The sequence below is a fragment of the Stegodyphus dumicola genome, chromosome 12 (genome assembly GCF_044657685.1).
Source record: "Stegodyphus dumicola isolate Sdum_Otavi_A_Nest chromosome 12, ASM4465768v1".
NCBI classification, from domain to species: Eukaryota; Metazoa; Arthropoda; class Arachnida; order Araneae; family Eresidae; genus Stegodyphus; species Stegodyphus dumicola.
In genome coordinates, this window is record NC_140779.1 from 63,152,869 (window position 1) to 63,167,575 (window position 14,707).

A 14,707-nucleotide genomic window follows, 5' to 3' on the forward strand; every position below is an offset into this window, starting at 1 on the left:
TTCATTTGCGGTTTTGCAGCTGAAGATGATGGTTCGGTAAAACCATCGAAACTAGTCCTGTGAAAATTTTGTAAATTAACGCTGATTTTTGTTGTTTGACTTCTGAATTAGTATTCAATATATATTCAAATACATCTTATCGTATTTAAAAACTGTAGTGAAGAAATCACTTTGAGTTATTATTTAAAATAAATGTATATCCAATTTTGTTTTTTGAAAACTTCAGCCATTAAATATTGTTACAAAAGAAATGAGATTTATTTTTTTAAAATCTAACTTTGTTATTACGCCATAAAATTCAATGTATTGCAAAATATATTTTAAATGTGTTTGATACTTTATAACTTGCTTTTCAGTTTGAAGAAAGGGAGCCAAAACATGTTTTCCATGCATTACAAAGATGTGAGATGTATTATGACATGAAATTCTATTCCTTACAATCAAAACAAACTAAAGTAACTGATTATTTTTAGAAATGAATGTATGTAATTTTCATACATAACTTTGATAGAATGGATACTTTAATGTATGTAATTTTTCATACATTGATGGAACGGATGCATTAATGTATGTAATTTTGCATTTATATTTCATTTACATTTAAAATTTTAAAATCATTATCAACTTAAATCGTATTTTTTCATTACCTCCATTTAGTGAAACTTTTTGCGGGATTTTGTGATTTTGTTAAGTAGAGGTTTGACTATGGTAAATAAATTTATTCATAGCTTAAATATATTTAAACAGTTTTTACTTATTGAAGTCACAATTTTGCGAGTGTATAAAGTGTAGAGCTAATAGCATTAAGAGTTCTTGGCATTTGTAAATAACATTTTATAATTTCATTTTCTGATTATGTAATTAATGGATAACGTAAAGGAAGACTTTCAGCTGTTTTCAATGTCTCAGAACGATTGGTTTGGATTATCAATAGCGACACCTTATTTTGGTACTTTTATGTTTTGCCAGCGCAAGCAATAAAGTCACCAATAATGGTACAACTGATGCAAAACTGAATATCCTTGATGGTAACATTTTATGCCTCATTTTCAAAACAAGTAACAGCCATTTCTTATCAGATTGATTGTTTCTTTCATAGTACAATTACATAGAATTTTTACCCAGATTGTTCAATATGTCCTAAAGCCATTCGCAGTAATTAAGTCAAATAGGATGCAATCACACCGCTCACCCAAAGTCGAAAATATAGAAAAGGCAAAGTCAAGGGTTAAATTCATCAATTCTAATGAGAATGCACTAGCGAAGTAAAACACTGCGGTTTTACATAATTTCTGAGTAAGCTATTCGTACGAATAAAAATAATTCTTGCATTTAAACCTATATTCTAAGTTAAGATTTAACTTTAAATTAATGTAGATAGTTACTGAGAGAATTACTGAGATTTTTGTAGTGTAGTTTACATGAAATGAGATGAAATCACTTGGAGTCACGTGATACAAACCAGCGAGTCAGAATGTTGAACCATGACAGCATAGTAAACACTTAAATTAATGTCTTTTTACAAATTTACTGGCTTTTTACAAAATTTTAAACGATATTAAAATGTTTATGCCTTCAAAATAAAAAATTCTTATAACTAACATTTTTTTATATGCATACTGTATATTGTCGGCAATAAAGTCTGCTTGGTGACATTTGTGCCGGCAAAAAGGAAAAGTACCCTTATTTTTATAGAATTTTGCTTGAGGGCATTTGGTTACAATTTTCATTAAGCCTTTTGTTGCATTGTATTGTTTATATGTTTCAAGCAACAGTAGCCTTAAAATGACATTCTTTTGTATTGAATTTAGTTTGAATGTCCTTGACACTACAATCAGAATTTTAAAAAATATTGCATAAAAGAATACCTATATTTGCATTTAAATTTTTGAATAATTTAATCCATAGGTTGGATTAATATTGTTCAGCTTCTGGTGAATTATTAAAATCGCAATTTTATCAATTGGCCAGAATTCATGTTTCCTTATCAATAATTTTATCAAATTTTGAAACCGTCCTAAATATATTAAACAAACACTATATAAAGACAAATTTTAAGCAAAAGACTAACTGAAATGGGGAAAAGACACAGAACAATTGCTGAAACTTTAAGGATAATCCTGAACAAAATGGTAGTGGATAATGCTTAAGTTGATCATATCCATTACAACATTATTTAATTTTAAAGTGTTATATGTGGTGATGGGCCCGTATGATAGGATTTCATTTTAGTTAGGGATACAAGGTTGGATATTCTTTCGGATAAAAAAATAAAATTTTTAAAAATAGACTTATTTTATATAAGATTTCAATAAATTTTTATGAATGAAATGTACATATAATTCTCTCTCATTGCATATGGCCTTGCTGTTGAGATTAATACTTTTTTTAATATGCTGTTTAATGTGTAAGTTAAATTTTTTTCAAAAAAACTTATTTTTTCTGTGGATTATAAAAGCCATCGTAATACAGAAAAATTATAATTATTTGAACCTGTTACACGGATACAATATATAAGCATATGAAGTGTTATTTAAAAATTTATCTACTCAAGTTTGTGTGTAAAGACTGTGAAACCTCAAGTTGTACAGAAGCTTCACGTTGGCTGCATTTGGTAAAGTATCATATTGCTTCATCAGTTTTTCTTTATCTTTTAAGCTTAAGCCCTTGTATTTGGACATTTTGAGGCACGACCAAAGAATATGTTGATGGGCGAACTGAACGAACTATAAGTATGTAAAGAAAAAAAAAAAAAAATTATACAGATTCTTTCTCACTACTTTTTTTTGTTTTGTTTCCCCTGCCCCCTCCAACTTGTCTCAGACAGTTCTAACAAGCCTCTTATAACCCACCCCACCCATGATTGGTCCAGCTAAGAAAATTTTAGCGTTTGCACCTCCATGTGTAAAAGCAAATCGATCTTGAATGAAATCACTGACCTTGAGACACAGACTTGGGGTATTTGACAATTCCAGATAAGAAAATTCTAAAGTTCTATTTGCACCTGCACATGTGAAAGTGAATTGAGTTTGAATCAAATCACAGAACTTAAAGCATGAACCTAGGGTTTTGATTTTACAATTTCAAAAGCAATTTGATTTTTGTAAGCAGTAGCATTCATTTTATTATACAGTCAAAAGTTGTTAATTCGGACACCCATAATCCGGACCTCAAAGCTACAAACTTTGTGCACATGCGTCTCGTTGACGCATGCGCGTAAGACCTTTATGGCTGCGAATAAGCTTGTGCGCGTGCACAAAATACGTTTACGAGTGCGCGTTTAATGTATAATGGACGGTATAAGGTAAGCTAAAATTATCTAATTATCTATTTCAGTTCATGTTGCAGATTGCGTTGTTCCTTAATCTTCGAATTGGATCCGGCTTATTATTTTTTGCAAACTGTTAGAGCAATTTTATAAAAGTAAGCTTGAACTTTCGATTATGTCAAATAGAATTTCTGATATACATTTACTAATATGTAAATGATTTACAAAGCGAAAGTATATTTCGAAGTTCATTAAACAAGAAGTGGAATTGCTGCAAAAAATGGATAAAGGCATATCCTTTGTTTATCTAAACTTTAACGTTTGTTTATCTAAACTTTGTTTATCTTTAACGCCGCGGCGGGTGCGCAATGAATTGGAAGTTGATCTGTCATCACTATCCTTATCTTCAGGGCAGATGTTTTTATTTTATTTGGCTTATAATTCCTTACTGAATGTAGTATTTCATCTCGATGTACTCCGTCTTTGATATGATTTAAATCAAATTCCTCGTCATTATAATTCAAGAAATTGACAGAGGTTATTGAAAACGAAAATATTTCGATTGACAAATTAGTCGGTAGACACAGCAATTATAGGACTTGAACAGCGGAACTTTGTAACTGAACAAGAAATTATGTCTGTTTATAGAATTAAAGAGATTGTATTATCACGTAAAAAACGAAGCAACTTAAACAACTTATTACATTGAAAGAAATGTTTAATAAAGTAAACAAATAAATATTAAGCTTTTTTTTGTAAATTTTGATACCCTTTAGATCATAATTGTACTTTATTTCATAAATTACGGTTTCATATTTTTAATTTTATAATTTCTGCATGCCATCTTACCAGATTTAAACTGATGATCTATAATCTGGAATCGCCGCGACGAGTCCGGATTAACGACATCTGACTGTAATCTTATTGGTGAACAACTTACATTGAAAGAAATGTTTAATAAAGTAAACAAATAAATATTAAGCTTTTTTTTTTTTTTTGTAAATTTTGATACCCTTTAGATCATAATTGTTCTTTTTTCATAAATTACGTTTTCACATTTTTAATTTTATAATTTCTGCATGCCATCTTACCAGATTTATACTGATGATCGATAATCCGGAATCGCCGAAGTCCCGACGAGTCCGGATTAACGACTTTTGACTGTAATCATATTGGTGAGTGGTATAATCATAAGTGGTTATATTATAATCATATTGTATTCATTTGAATTCATTCCTTGGGTTTTGATTTTAATATGCAGTTGACTTTATAAAGCAGTGATTTTATTAAGCATTACCCACTGTAATGCCATCTTATGACAGAAATGTCATAAGAGTGCCATACTAATGAGAGCATGCTGGATGCCGGACTATCAGACTTTTACTGTAGTTGCTTTACAGAACATAAACGAATGAGTGAACTGTTTCTAAAACTAATATTGCAAAATTACTACTACATTTAAAACTGGGAGCCAAAATTCTAAGATGATTATAGCAATCTTGTATCTAATAGCTGAAGAAGCACATCACATTAACAGACTGAAAATGTGCAAAAATAATTTTGGCATTATATTGTCTAGTTAAAGAGGATGGCAACATTGAAAGGGCTCAAATTCTGGTGAATGTGTTGATTACATAAAAGTTTTCACAGTTTTCCCCATTTGTAAACAGAATATGAGCCAGTTTGCTTTACAAAGCCCTACATGAAGGCATCCCCCTTAAAGCATATTCTTAAAAGTGCTTTGCCATAATCAAATAATCCTAATCCATATTCTAATCAAATAATTAGAATACACTTAAATAAGTTATCCCTTCCACTCACATATTTTATTATGTTCAATTAAAATAGCAAACTTCTTCCAATGTAATATCTTTTGTCAAACTGTACATTTTTAAATAAAAAAATTTTTCATATATTACATAAGCAGTAAGTTATCTATGAATGGAAAATAATCAAATAATTATAACAAAAACTAAATAAATATGACTGTAATTATTAAAGAAAGGATTCTGAAATTTGTAGATCTTTTTTGATATTTGAAAGCTTTCTAAAAGTCAAACCACAATAAAATTATTATTTTAGGTTGGGTTGATTTCATATAGCAAGAGCTATGTTGTTAAGGTAAGGAAGGGCTTCCTGAGGGAACTGGTTCCTATTCACTTTACACGTTGAGAAAATCATAAAAACCAAATATGCAACCAGCCTATTCGTCTTGGTGTTCAGGAAATCAGTATACCCTAATGTTAATTTATAATCTGATTTCAGAGAAATGTAGTCACTTAATGAGTTGTATTCAGTCTAATTACTTATTTGCACTATCAGAAAAAACTGTTTTTATTCACAAACAAAAGAAAATGTAATATTCAAAATCAATAACATAAATTTTAAGGTAGAATATTTTAAGAGTTTTCATTAAAACATTGAATTTTATTACACTGGAATTTTGATTTATTTTCTTTAATTTTCAAGTTAAGTCTGTCACGTTCATTTCAGAAATTCCTAATTGTAACACTTCTAAAATTTAATGCATTCCAGTGAAGTCTTTTCTTCACAGCTGTTAAGTTTGATATCAGTTACCATATTCATTTTAGTGCAACTGAATTTACGAATACTTTCTTCTCTCAAATGCTTTCCTAAGATTCGAAAAACGATTGTCCTACACTGCGATGGGGGAAAATATATATATATCTATATATATTGTTCAGTTTTCATTGTTTACACTGAATACGGTAATTGCGAATGAAAAATTACGAACGAAAATCTACGCAAATTGGCGAATAATAGCCAAATGTAATAGCCGACCGATCTTTGGCAGCCTTTGAAGAGAACGCACATTTCGCATTGTCCATGAGCATGCGCATAACGTCTGTTCCGTAAGGAGCCGTTTGACCGGTTTGACGGCCATTCTGATTTGAGACGCTAGTAAAAAGTGGCGGGAATTGTTTATACAGTGTTTTATAGTGAGGTTTGAGACGCTTAAACGAAGAACCGCTCCTACATATTTGTTGGCTTATTTGTGTGTGAGCTCCGAACCTTGGATCTCATTTGGATATTAAAATATGGCAGCTAGTGAGGATTTATTGTATGCTAAGGAAAAGATTGAACTTGCTGGGCTTGATTCAGCAGACGTTTTTCCTGTGTATCAATCACTGACATTATGTAATGAACAAGATGATATTATTTTGCTTGAACTTAATCCAGAACTTAAGGAACATGTAACAAGAAAAAAAAATTTAACTATTAGAGGTGATTTAGAAGATACTGCTGTTATTTGCACAGAAAATCAAACGTTTGAAATAAAAGAGGTTGAAACATCAAATTCTCTTTTATTGATGCCAGAGTTAATCTTACCTGAAGAATGTCAAGATAGTGAAGAAAAAGTTGTAGAACAAAATATCACTGGGGTATTTCATAATTATTATGAGGTACGGCCTTTTAAACCAAATTTTAAAAAGCTTCGAATTATGTTAGAACGAGATGCGTATCGAGGCAAAGAATATGAAGAGGAAAATTTGTACGAAAACGTTACTTTAGAAAGCTTGTTGGACATAGTTCAGGCAAGTGAAGGTGAATTAAAAGCTGCATTAGTCGAACTGCAGACTTGTATAATTGACGGCTCTATACGAATTTTAGATTTTGATTATAAATTCAGTTTATTTAGCAGTATTATGGATATAATCGAGTCAAAATCTTTGCCAGTGAATAAAATTCCCAAGGAGTCTGTCTTAGATGCATTAGAAGATTCAGAACCTAAGGAAATTTATGACCAGTGCTTTTCATGGTTCACTCAAGAAACTGGAGATATAGATGAAAGTGGTAAGAAATTATATGCTCTCGATGAAACTTCAGTATGCAAACTGTACGCTGAAGTTTTATTGAGATCAGTCGGTAAATTTCATCTGAATGACTTTTTGGAAAGCTGGCAGAGGAGTGTTCCTGAAGGTATGAAATGTGACTTAAGTCAGTTACATGGTGTAGCTCTCACTGATTGTACTAGTACACCAGAAGTAATTTTTTACTTTCCATCTTATGATCTCCCCGAAAATATTAAGGAAAGATTTGAAAAACTTTTCAAAATTAAAGAAAAATGGGCATATGAAGAAATTTATCCGTATTTGGAAGATCGTGCTTCTGCAAAGAACGATGTGAAATCTTTATTAATCAAATATACTAGAGAATCTACTAAAGATGGCAAGAAGTTTTATAGCTCAAAATGGTGAAAAGTTAAAGAAAAAAAAATCTTTGCAATTCAAAATTGCTTTTTTCATCCAAATAAATTAAATATTAAATGTACTGTAGTTTTTCAAAAAAAAAAAAAAAAATTCAGATGTAGCACATGTGAATTTTTAAAGAAAGAAAGGAAGTTAGTTTTAAACAAAATCCTGCGTTTATATAAGCATGCATAAAATATAGGTTTTCCTCGTTTGCTTGTTTACAAGAAATGTAAGTTACTTTACATCGGATGTATGAAAAAATTTTAATATTTTCTTATTTTTGTAACAGGAAAGTTTACAACAAAATTAGTAACCTTCCTTTTGGAAGACAATAACGATTATCATATATCACTCTCTCTTCATAGCAAACAATGAAGTTTCTCGTTTTAATAAAGTCTTCATACTGCAACTTAAAGGTATATAATCATTAAAGATGTTCAAACATTAAAATATACATCACAAACATAATCCAATTACTTTGCATGAGAAAAAATATGGTTAGTAAAAATGCAATGACTCCAACGGGTTCTTTCCCGAAGCGCCAACAGGTTCTCTGTGGATGAAAACCCTGTATGAATATGCAGATTTAATGTCATTGGTTATCCAAGAAGTATTTTTTTATATTTATATTTTGTTTCTGATTCATGTATTTTAATACTTACAAGTGCAACTTTGTTGCTGCTGTTTCCCACTGCATGAAAATAAAGTGTCAAACCTTTCATGAGTCAGAAAGATGTAATGTGAGCAATTAGCATTGTAATTTATAGAAAATAGTGTAATATCAAATACACTTAAAAATTAAAAATAACTAAAAAATGCTAGGATAAATGTGCAGTCTCTATAAATGTAGTAATATAGTTAGCTTCAGTGAAGAGTATAATTTTATGAGAATTAGGGAAATATAAATGCATTCAGAGACTTATAGATGGTGGAAGTCTGTTTCACAGTTAAACTCGCATTTTTTTTAAAGTAAAAATTTTCTTTCGATTTTTTTCATTAATTAAAAAAAGTGATAATGTAGTTTTTAAAAGAAAGTATTCATGAGATATATTTGTAAAAAGACACTGATCATAGAGCATTGACGGAAATTTCTTTCTTTCTATGTGTACTGTTGTTTTAGAGCCTAAAGGAGAATAGTTATGCATATTGATGTAATCAGATTACTCTGTGAATAATATTTTGTACTTTTTTGTTGAAGCAATACTGCACTTTGTGCTCAAAACTGGCAAACTCGTACAATTAGTAGCATGTAAATTTCAAATATTGCTAAATGCTTAGGTGGTGGCCTCTTTAACAAGGAAGTACTTATATTTTTTATGGTTTATTTAGTAATGTGCATATTAATATGACTATATTTCTATGTAAATTATATTTTTACAACTTACATAGTAATTTTGTAATATGTATGAAACTTATTTATATATTTTACTTTCATTATATTTAACTTGTAACATAGCACTGTTGTGTATTAATATGTTTCACTATGAAGTGTAATGAATTTACTGAAAAACATCTGACAAGAATCATTAAAATATATCTGATAATTTTTCATTATCTACAATATAAATTATTTTTGGTATAATAAGGTAAGTTAATGAGATATGGTGGTGTTCTATATTAGTACTATTTTTAAAGTTTGGTTTTGTGGGATTTTTTTCTTTTCATTTTCTGATTATCCGTGTCCCCATCAAAAACTTAAGCAATGTGTAAAGCAATGCTATATTTCCCCAAAATAGCTATGTGGTAATCAGGGCTGTAGAGTCGGAAGGGAAAATCACAGACTCCGACTCCCTCATATATATATATATGTAAACATATACAGATGGGTTACAGCTTATTTTTTTAATATAAAAGAAGTAATAGATGCTACAGAAATAAAATTATGGCATAGCAAATTATTTATGCTAATTAACATTTATTATGAAATGAAAAAACAGGCATTAGTTATTTCGAAGAAACAGTATAGCTTCAGCAAGATCCAATTTGATAAACTTCAGAGCTGAGAAAAGTCTTTCCACACTGACATGAGTAGGAGGAAGAGCTGTTACTGTTAGGACTACTTCTTTTAACTTTTCAGGATACCTTTTTATAAGTTCTAAAAGAGGTGTCTTGCAAGACCAATCATATTTCTCTATTTCTTCAAAGGCCATATAGAAATCTTATTTGTATTTTTTCATTTTTATATCTAAAGGCTCTTGGTTCTTTATTTTCATTCACTTTGCCATAGCCTTTTCAATATTATCCAAAAATATTTCTCAAAATCTAATTCATCACTGGAAGAGGATGATGGAGACTCAGTTGCAATGTCTGCAGTTTGACTGTCCGGATTTGAATCCTCCAATTGTTCTGAAAATAATTTCATTCTTATTGAAAGTTCATAGATGGCATTCTTTGCCATTTTAATTTGTTTGTCATCCAAGAAAATTCGGTGTTTTGGATCTACATATATTGAACCCAACAAGATCTCATTGTCTATCAAACTAATTTCTCTTTTCTTTATTGAAGAAATGATTCCTTCTGCAATAAACCCTCTATTTCAGAAAGAACAAACATCACATTCTTTCATTCTCACCGCCTGTTAATTCTTCAGATTGTAGCTTTTTTGAGACTATATACGCAGAGGCGTAGCTACGGTTTTCAGCGCCCGGGAACAGTTGAAGAATTTCCGCCCTTTTCTGTGTGCCAAGAATGGAAGACATTTCATTTTAAAATTTTGTAACATCAATTTTGCGCCCCCTGGATGCTGTGCTCGGGGACAGATGTTCCCCTTGCCCCACTCTAGCTATGCCACTGTATATATGGTATAGAAAGAAGAGTTTCCAATTCTGAAAGATCATTCCACAATCTTTCTGTTAGTGAAACATTAGGGTTGTCTACATCTTCTAAAAAAATTCTTAATTTTAACAACCTCTATATCATCAAATATGTACTTCCCCATTGCGTTGCTTGATCAATTATTGTTCTTTTTCCTGCTCGCTTCCTAAGAATGGCATCAATTTTTGGGAGTTCTTTCTGTTATTGCTGCTTACCTAAGTTTACCAGTCAGGTTTGTAACTAAATGAATCAGTTTAATCACTAATATCAAATATCACATCCACACTTCTGCCATATATTTATTATTTATTAAAATGTCCATAAAATAGAAAATAACTATTTATTAATGTATATAGTTCATAAATTAAAATAATAACTCAGTTTGTCATTAATTTTTTTTTTTTCAATTCACTTTAATTTCATTTAAAATTCAAACTGTCTTAACAAAAACTGGAGTCGGATTCGACCTGTTTTTAGCGACTCCAGCTCTGACTCCTTTTACCCAAAAATCTGCCTAACTCTGATTCCGATTCCACAGCTCTGGTGGTAACCCACCATGGAGGTAAGAATAAAAGGAGGCGCCAACCCCACACTATGAACTCATGCAGGGCTTCCAAGCTTTGGTCTTCAGATGGGGGGGGGGGTTTCTTTGTTTACATCCAAACCATCCTTGACAGCTCTTTAGCAGTATTTCTATACATGACAGTTTCACTCCAGTCAAAAATTGGGTACACTTCTGCATAAAAATACTTATTGTTGGATGGGCAATAGCAATTTGTATAGTTTAGTAGCATTTACGAAAAAATTATATCTTGGTTATTTTTCAATAAGTTGCAACAGTGATTTTGATTATGAATTTGTTTCATAAAATTCTAAGCTCCTGGAATACAAAAATGTAGATTTTAGCAAAATGTTTAGATTATGCGTAAATAATGAAAAATACCTTAAGATACTTTAAAATGTCAAAATATCACAAAAACGTAAAACATTTTATATCTCAATTTCCTTATAACTAAGTGGTAGAAGCATGGAAATTTGATACTTCTTTCAGTGCCCTTGATAGAGTATTCACTACTTTTATATTATGTTCCGAATATTTTAAATAAAATACATTTTTTGGTCCTACATATATTGTAACACGTACATTTTAAAAATTTTTAGAGGGAGAGACTTAACAGTTGCTCATTTTAAACTCATCATTGTATTTTATATAACTGAAAAATAATCACTACATTTTTTAGAGGAGATAGTTGCTCATTTTAAACTCGCAAGTTTATTTTTATATAAATGAAAAATAATCACTTTGGGTTTATACTTTGGTTTCACTAAAAAATGAAATTATTTAGAAATCACCAAATTGTATAATCCTCTTCAAAATTGATAAATATATTCACAGATATGCTAATAAGTTAACTTTTCCTTCATTTGTAACCACACATTTGTGTAATATTATATACAGCTTTACACAAATGAAGAAGACTGAAACATTTGCCATTTCGGTGGAAGTAATGTGTGGTCAAGCTGATTTGACCATGTGAGTGTACCACATCATTAAGACAACTTATTAAGAATCTGAAAATAGAGTGATTGACAGAAGTGAAAACATGTATGTATCCTGCTGAAGGAGGTCCAATTTTTTATGGTCGTCTTATTGATTCCAGATTGTTAAATGTTTCTCATGCAAGTTTTTCTTTACCGAAAATTTCAGGTTCATGCTCACTCATTTTTGCAAAAATATTGTAAATAATTCAGAATTCAGGTCAGATGTAGAATTGCCCCATGCCAAGCAGTGGGTGATTCTTCACTTCTGTGTCGCTTTTTTAAAATTTAATTTAGCAACATGTTTAGTTGATGGCAAAATGTAATACAAAGTTATTGAATGAAAAATCTTTGTTATTCAGTACTTATATTTGAGTAGTGGTCTGCTATTTTTGAAACAGTTTCAAGCACCATCAATGTTATTAATTGGTATATCAATATATTTTGCATATTGTTACCTTCTGGGTTACTTCTTCGTACATAAATTTCAGGTATTTGTAAATTTAGATCAGTTAGTTATTTTAACTGTTTTAAAGAATGAAGCAATATTCAGAATAATAATTTAAAGAATGAAGCAGAGTAAGGCAATCAAGACTGTCATAGGATGACAATGAGTTTAGTGTTTAAATTGAAATGGATAGTTATAATTTATTTCATTATCAGAGAACTATTAAATTGGGTAAAATTGCTAAGAGAGCATCTTATAATAACTCAGTTACAAGTTTTAAATAATATTTTTAAAAAATCCATTTTTATTCCTTTTTAGAATTATTCATAGAAAGTTAAGTACTTAGAAATCAGCAGCAATGTTTAACATATTATTTTAAAATAAAAGGTACTCTAATTTGAAATGAATCGAACAAAGTATTAATTATAAATTGACCTTGATTTTTGATTTAAAAGTTCAAAAGCTAAAAAATCATCTCATATTTGAGAAATTATTTCAGGAAGAAGCTCTGTAAATAGAATAGAAACATTGCATAATTTTAATAATAATGGACTTTGATCCTAATTTTTGTAATCCTTAACCAAATAAAATCAAATTACCTTAAATTTTTTTTTCTAGTGTAATTAACAAACACTTGTGAAAATATTTCATTCAAATTAAACTGTTCCGTGAAAAATATAGCATTTAATTCCATTCAGAATGAAATGTTTAAAAATGTATTATTTTCACATATTTAGAACTCTGAAATATTGTTAAAAAAAGGAAATATGTACATTTAATACAGATATTTATGACATACTTATAAAATGTGTACATCCAATCATGTTGAAACTCATTGATCTTAATGGCAAGTCAATGAATGTTTTGGTCTCCACGAGGGGATCTCCACTGCCTCAAAGCAGTGCATGGGAAAAAACAGTTAGGGCCTCCATCCATTCCTATCTCCATGCAACCCACAATGTCAGCAAGAAATATTTATGTGGCATTCCAAGTATCTACATTGTATTGTACATGTCTCATTTGGCCAGTGGGCAACATCTAGATTATGCATGATGCAAAGTTAGTGCAATTCTATGATTTTTTGGAAGGGGGAGACAAATCATCGAATATATGGGAAGAAACTGCAACAAATGACAATTTTCTTGTTATGTTTCTCGGTTTTGACATTTTCTTATTAGACTTCTAGAATCAGTTTATTGCTAGTTAGTTAGAAAGCTGTTTCATTACATCAGTTCTTTGATGTTCTGTTGTTGTTTAATACAACGATAGATAAACTGTGTATCAAGAGGAGATGCACATTAAGATTCAAGAAAACTAAAGCATTCCTAATCCAGGGAAGGAAAAAAAAAAGATTATATAATTTTAAAGCACTAAATACTAAGCAATAAAATAGTTTTGGAGTGGGGGGAAAGGATATTTTTTGTTTATCTACATTCCAACCAAAATGCCATGGAAATGTACTGATAAGGCCATACATACTATATAGCCATAGCATCCCTGCAGAGGGCTTTCCACTTCTTTGAACATTTCTGCTAACATAATTGCAGATGATAATACTTGTTATGGGAATTTTGGTGTTTTAGCATAGCAGTGGACCACAGACTGCAGTTTTCATAATCTCCAGCAAAATCCAAAACTTAGCTTTCTGCATGCATTTAGTGTAATATGGCTCTCTTAAATGTGTCATACTCCTCTTTTTTCCTCCTCATTTTAGAATTTTGGTACTAAGGTTCTTTACAATGGCAAGTTTGTATAATACTGTGTTTTTTAGCAATAACAGATCACAGTATGCATGGCTGGAACATTAGTGCAAAAAACAAGGAGTGTACATGTTTTCTAGAGAACAAGAAAAGTGTAAAAAAATGGTGGTGCAGTTGAAATAGACATAAAAATACCTATACAAATGTTCCTCTCCAAAGCTGATAACAAGTTCACAACTTTCAGTGTTTTCAGATAATCGGAAAGTACCAAAAAAATAATTTTAACAATAATATTATAATTTGTGTTATATTATTTAATACAAATTCTTGTTGCTTTTGCTGTGCATTTAGAATACTATGATCCTTTGATAGAAAAAATTTAAAATTGAGCAGTCTTTTTTCAGCCAGAAAATCAAGTATTTTCTTCTTTTTTTTATTAAAAGGGGGGAAAAAAGATTCCGATTTTATTTTTAAACTGCTTTTAACTGAAAAAGAAAGAAGAAAAAAAGCCTTTCTTTCAAATAAAGAATAAAGCAGTGATTTCAAAGAAGAAAAAGATATGTTTATTTTCTCTTAACTTGAAAAAAGTGGAAGGGGCAGAGTGTTCTAAAAAGAAGCTGCAATTTCATACACAAAACAATATTTAAAATAAACTAAAGCTACTGACTTGGTAGGGCTTTTGCATAAAAAATATTTTAGTTTTGCTATAAAATTACTGCAAGGA

The 14,707-nt window shown here is 30.2% G+C and overlaps 1 protein-coding gene across 1 annotated transcript; it reads left to right on the plus strand.

Annotated features, from left to right (window-relative positions):
* Positions 1–6,137: 6,137 nt before the first annotated feature.
* LOC118197190 (sister chromatid cohesion protein DCC1) lies at positions 6,138–9,036 on the plus strand. Its single transcript, XM_035368699.2, has one exon. It carries the CDS (start codon positions 6,328–6,330, stop codon positions 7,486–7,488), a length of 1,161 nt encoding a protein of 386 aa, XP_035224590.2. The 5' UTR covers positions 6,138–6,327; the 3' UTR covers positions 7,489–9,036.
* Positions 9,037–14,707: the final 5,671 nt, after the last annotated feature.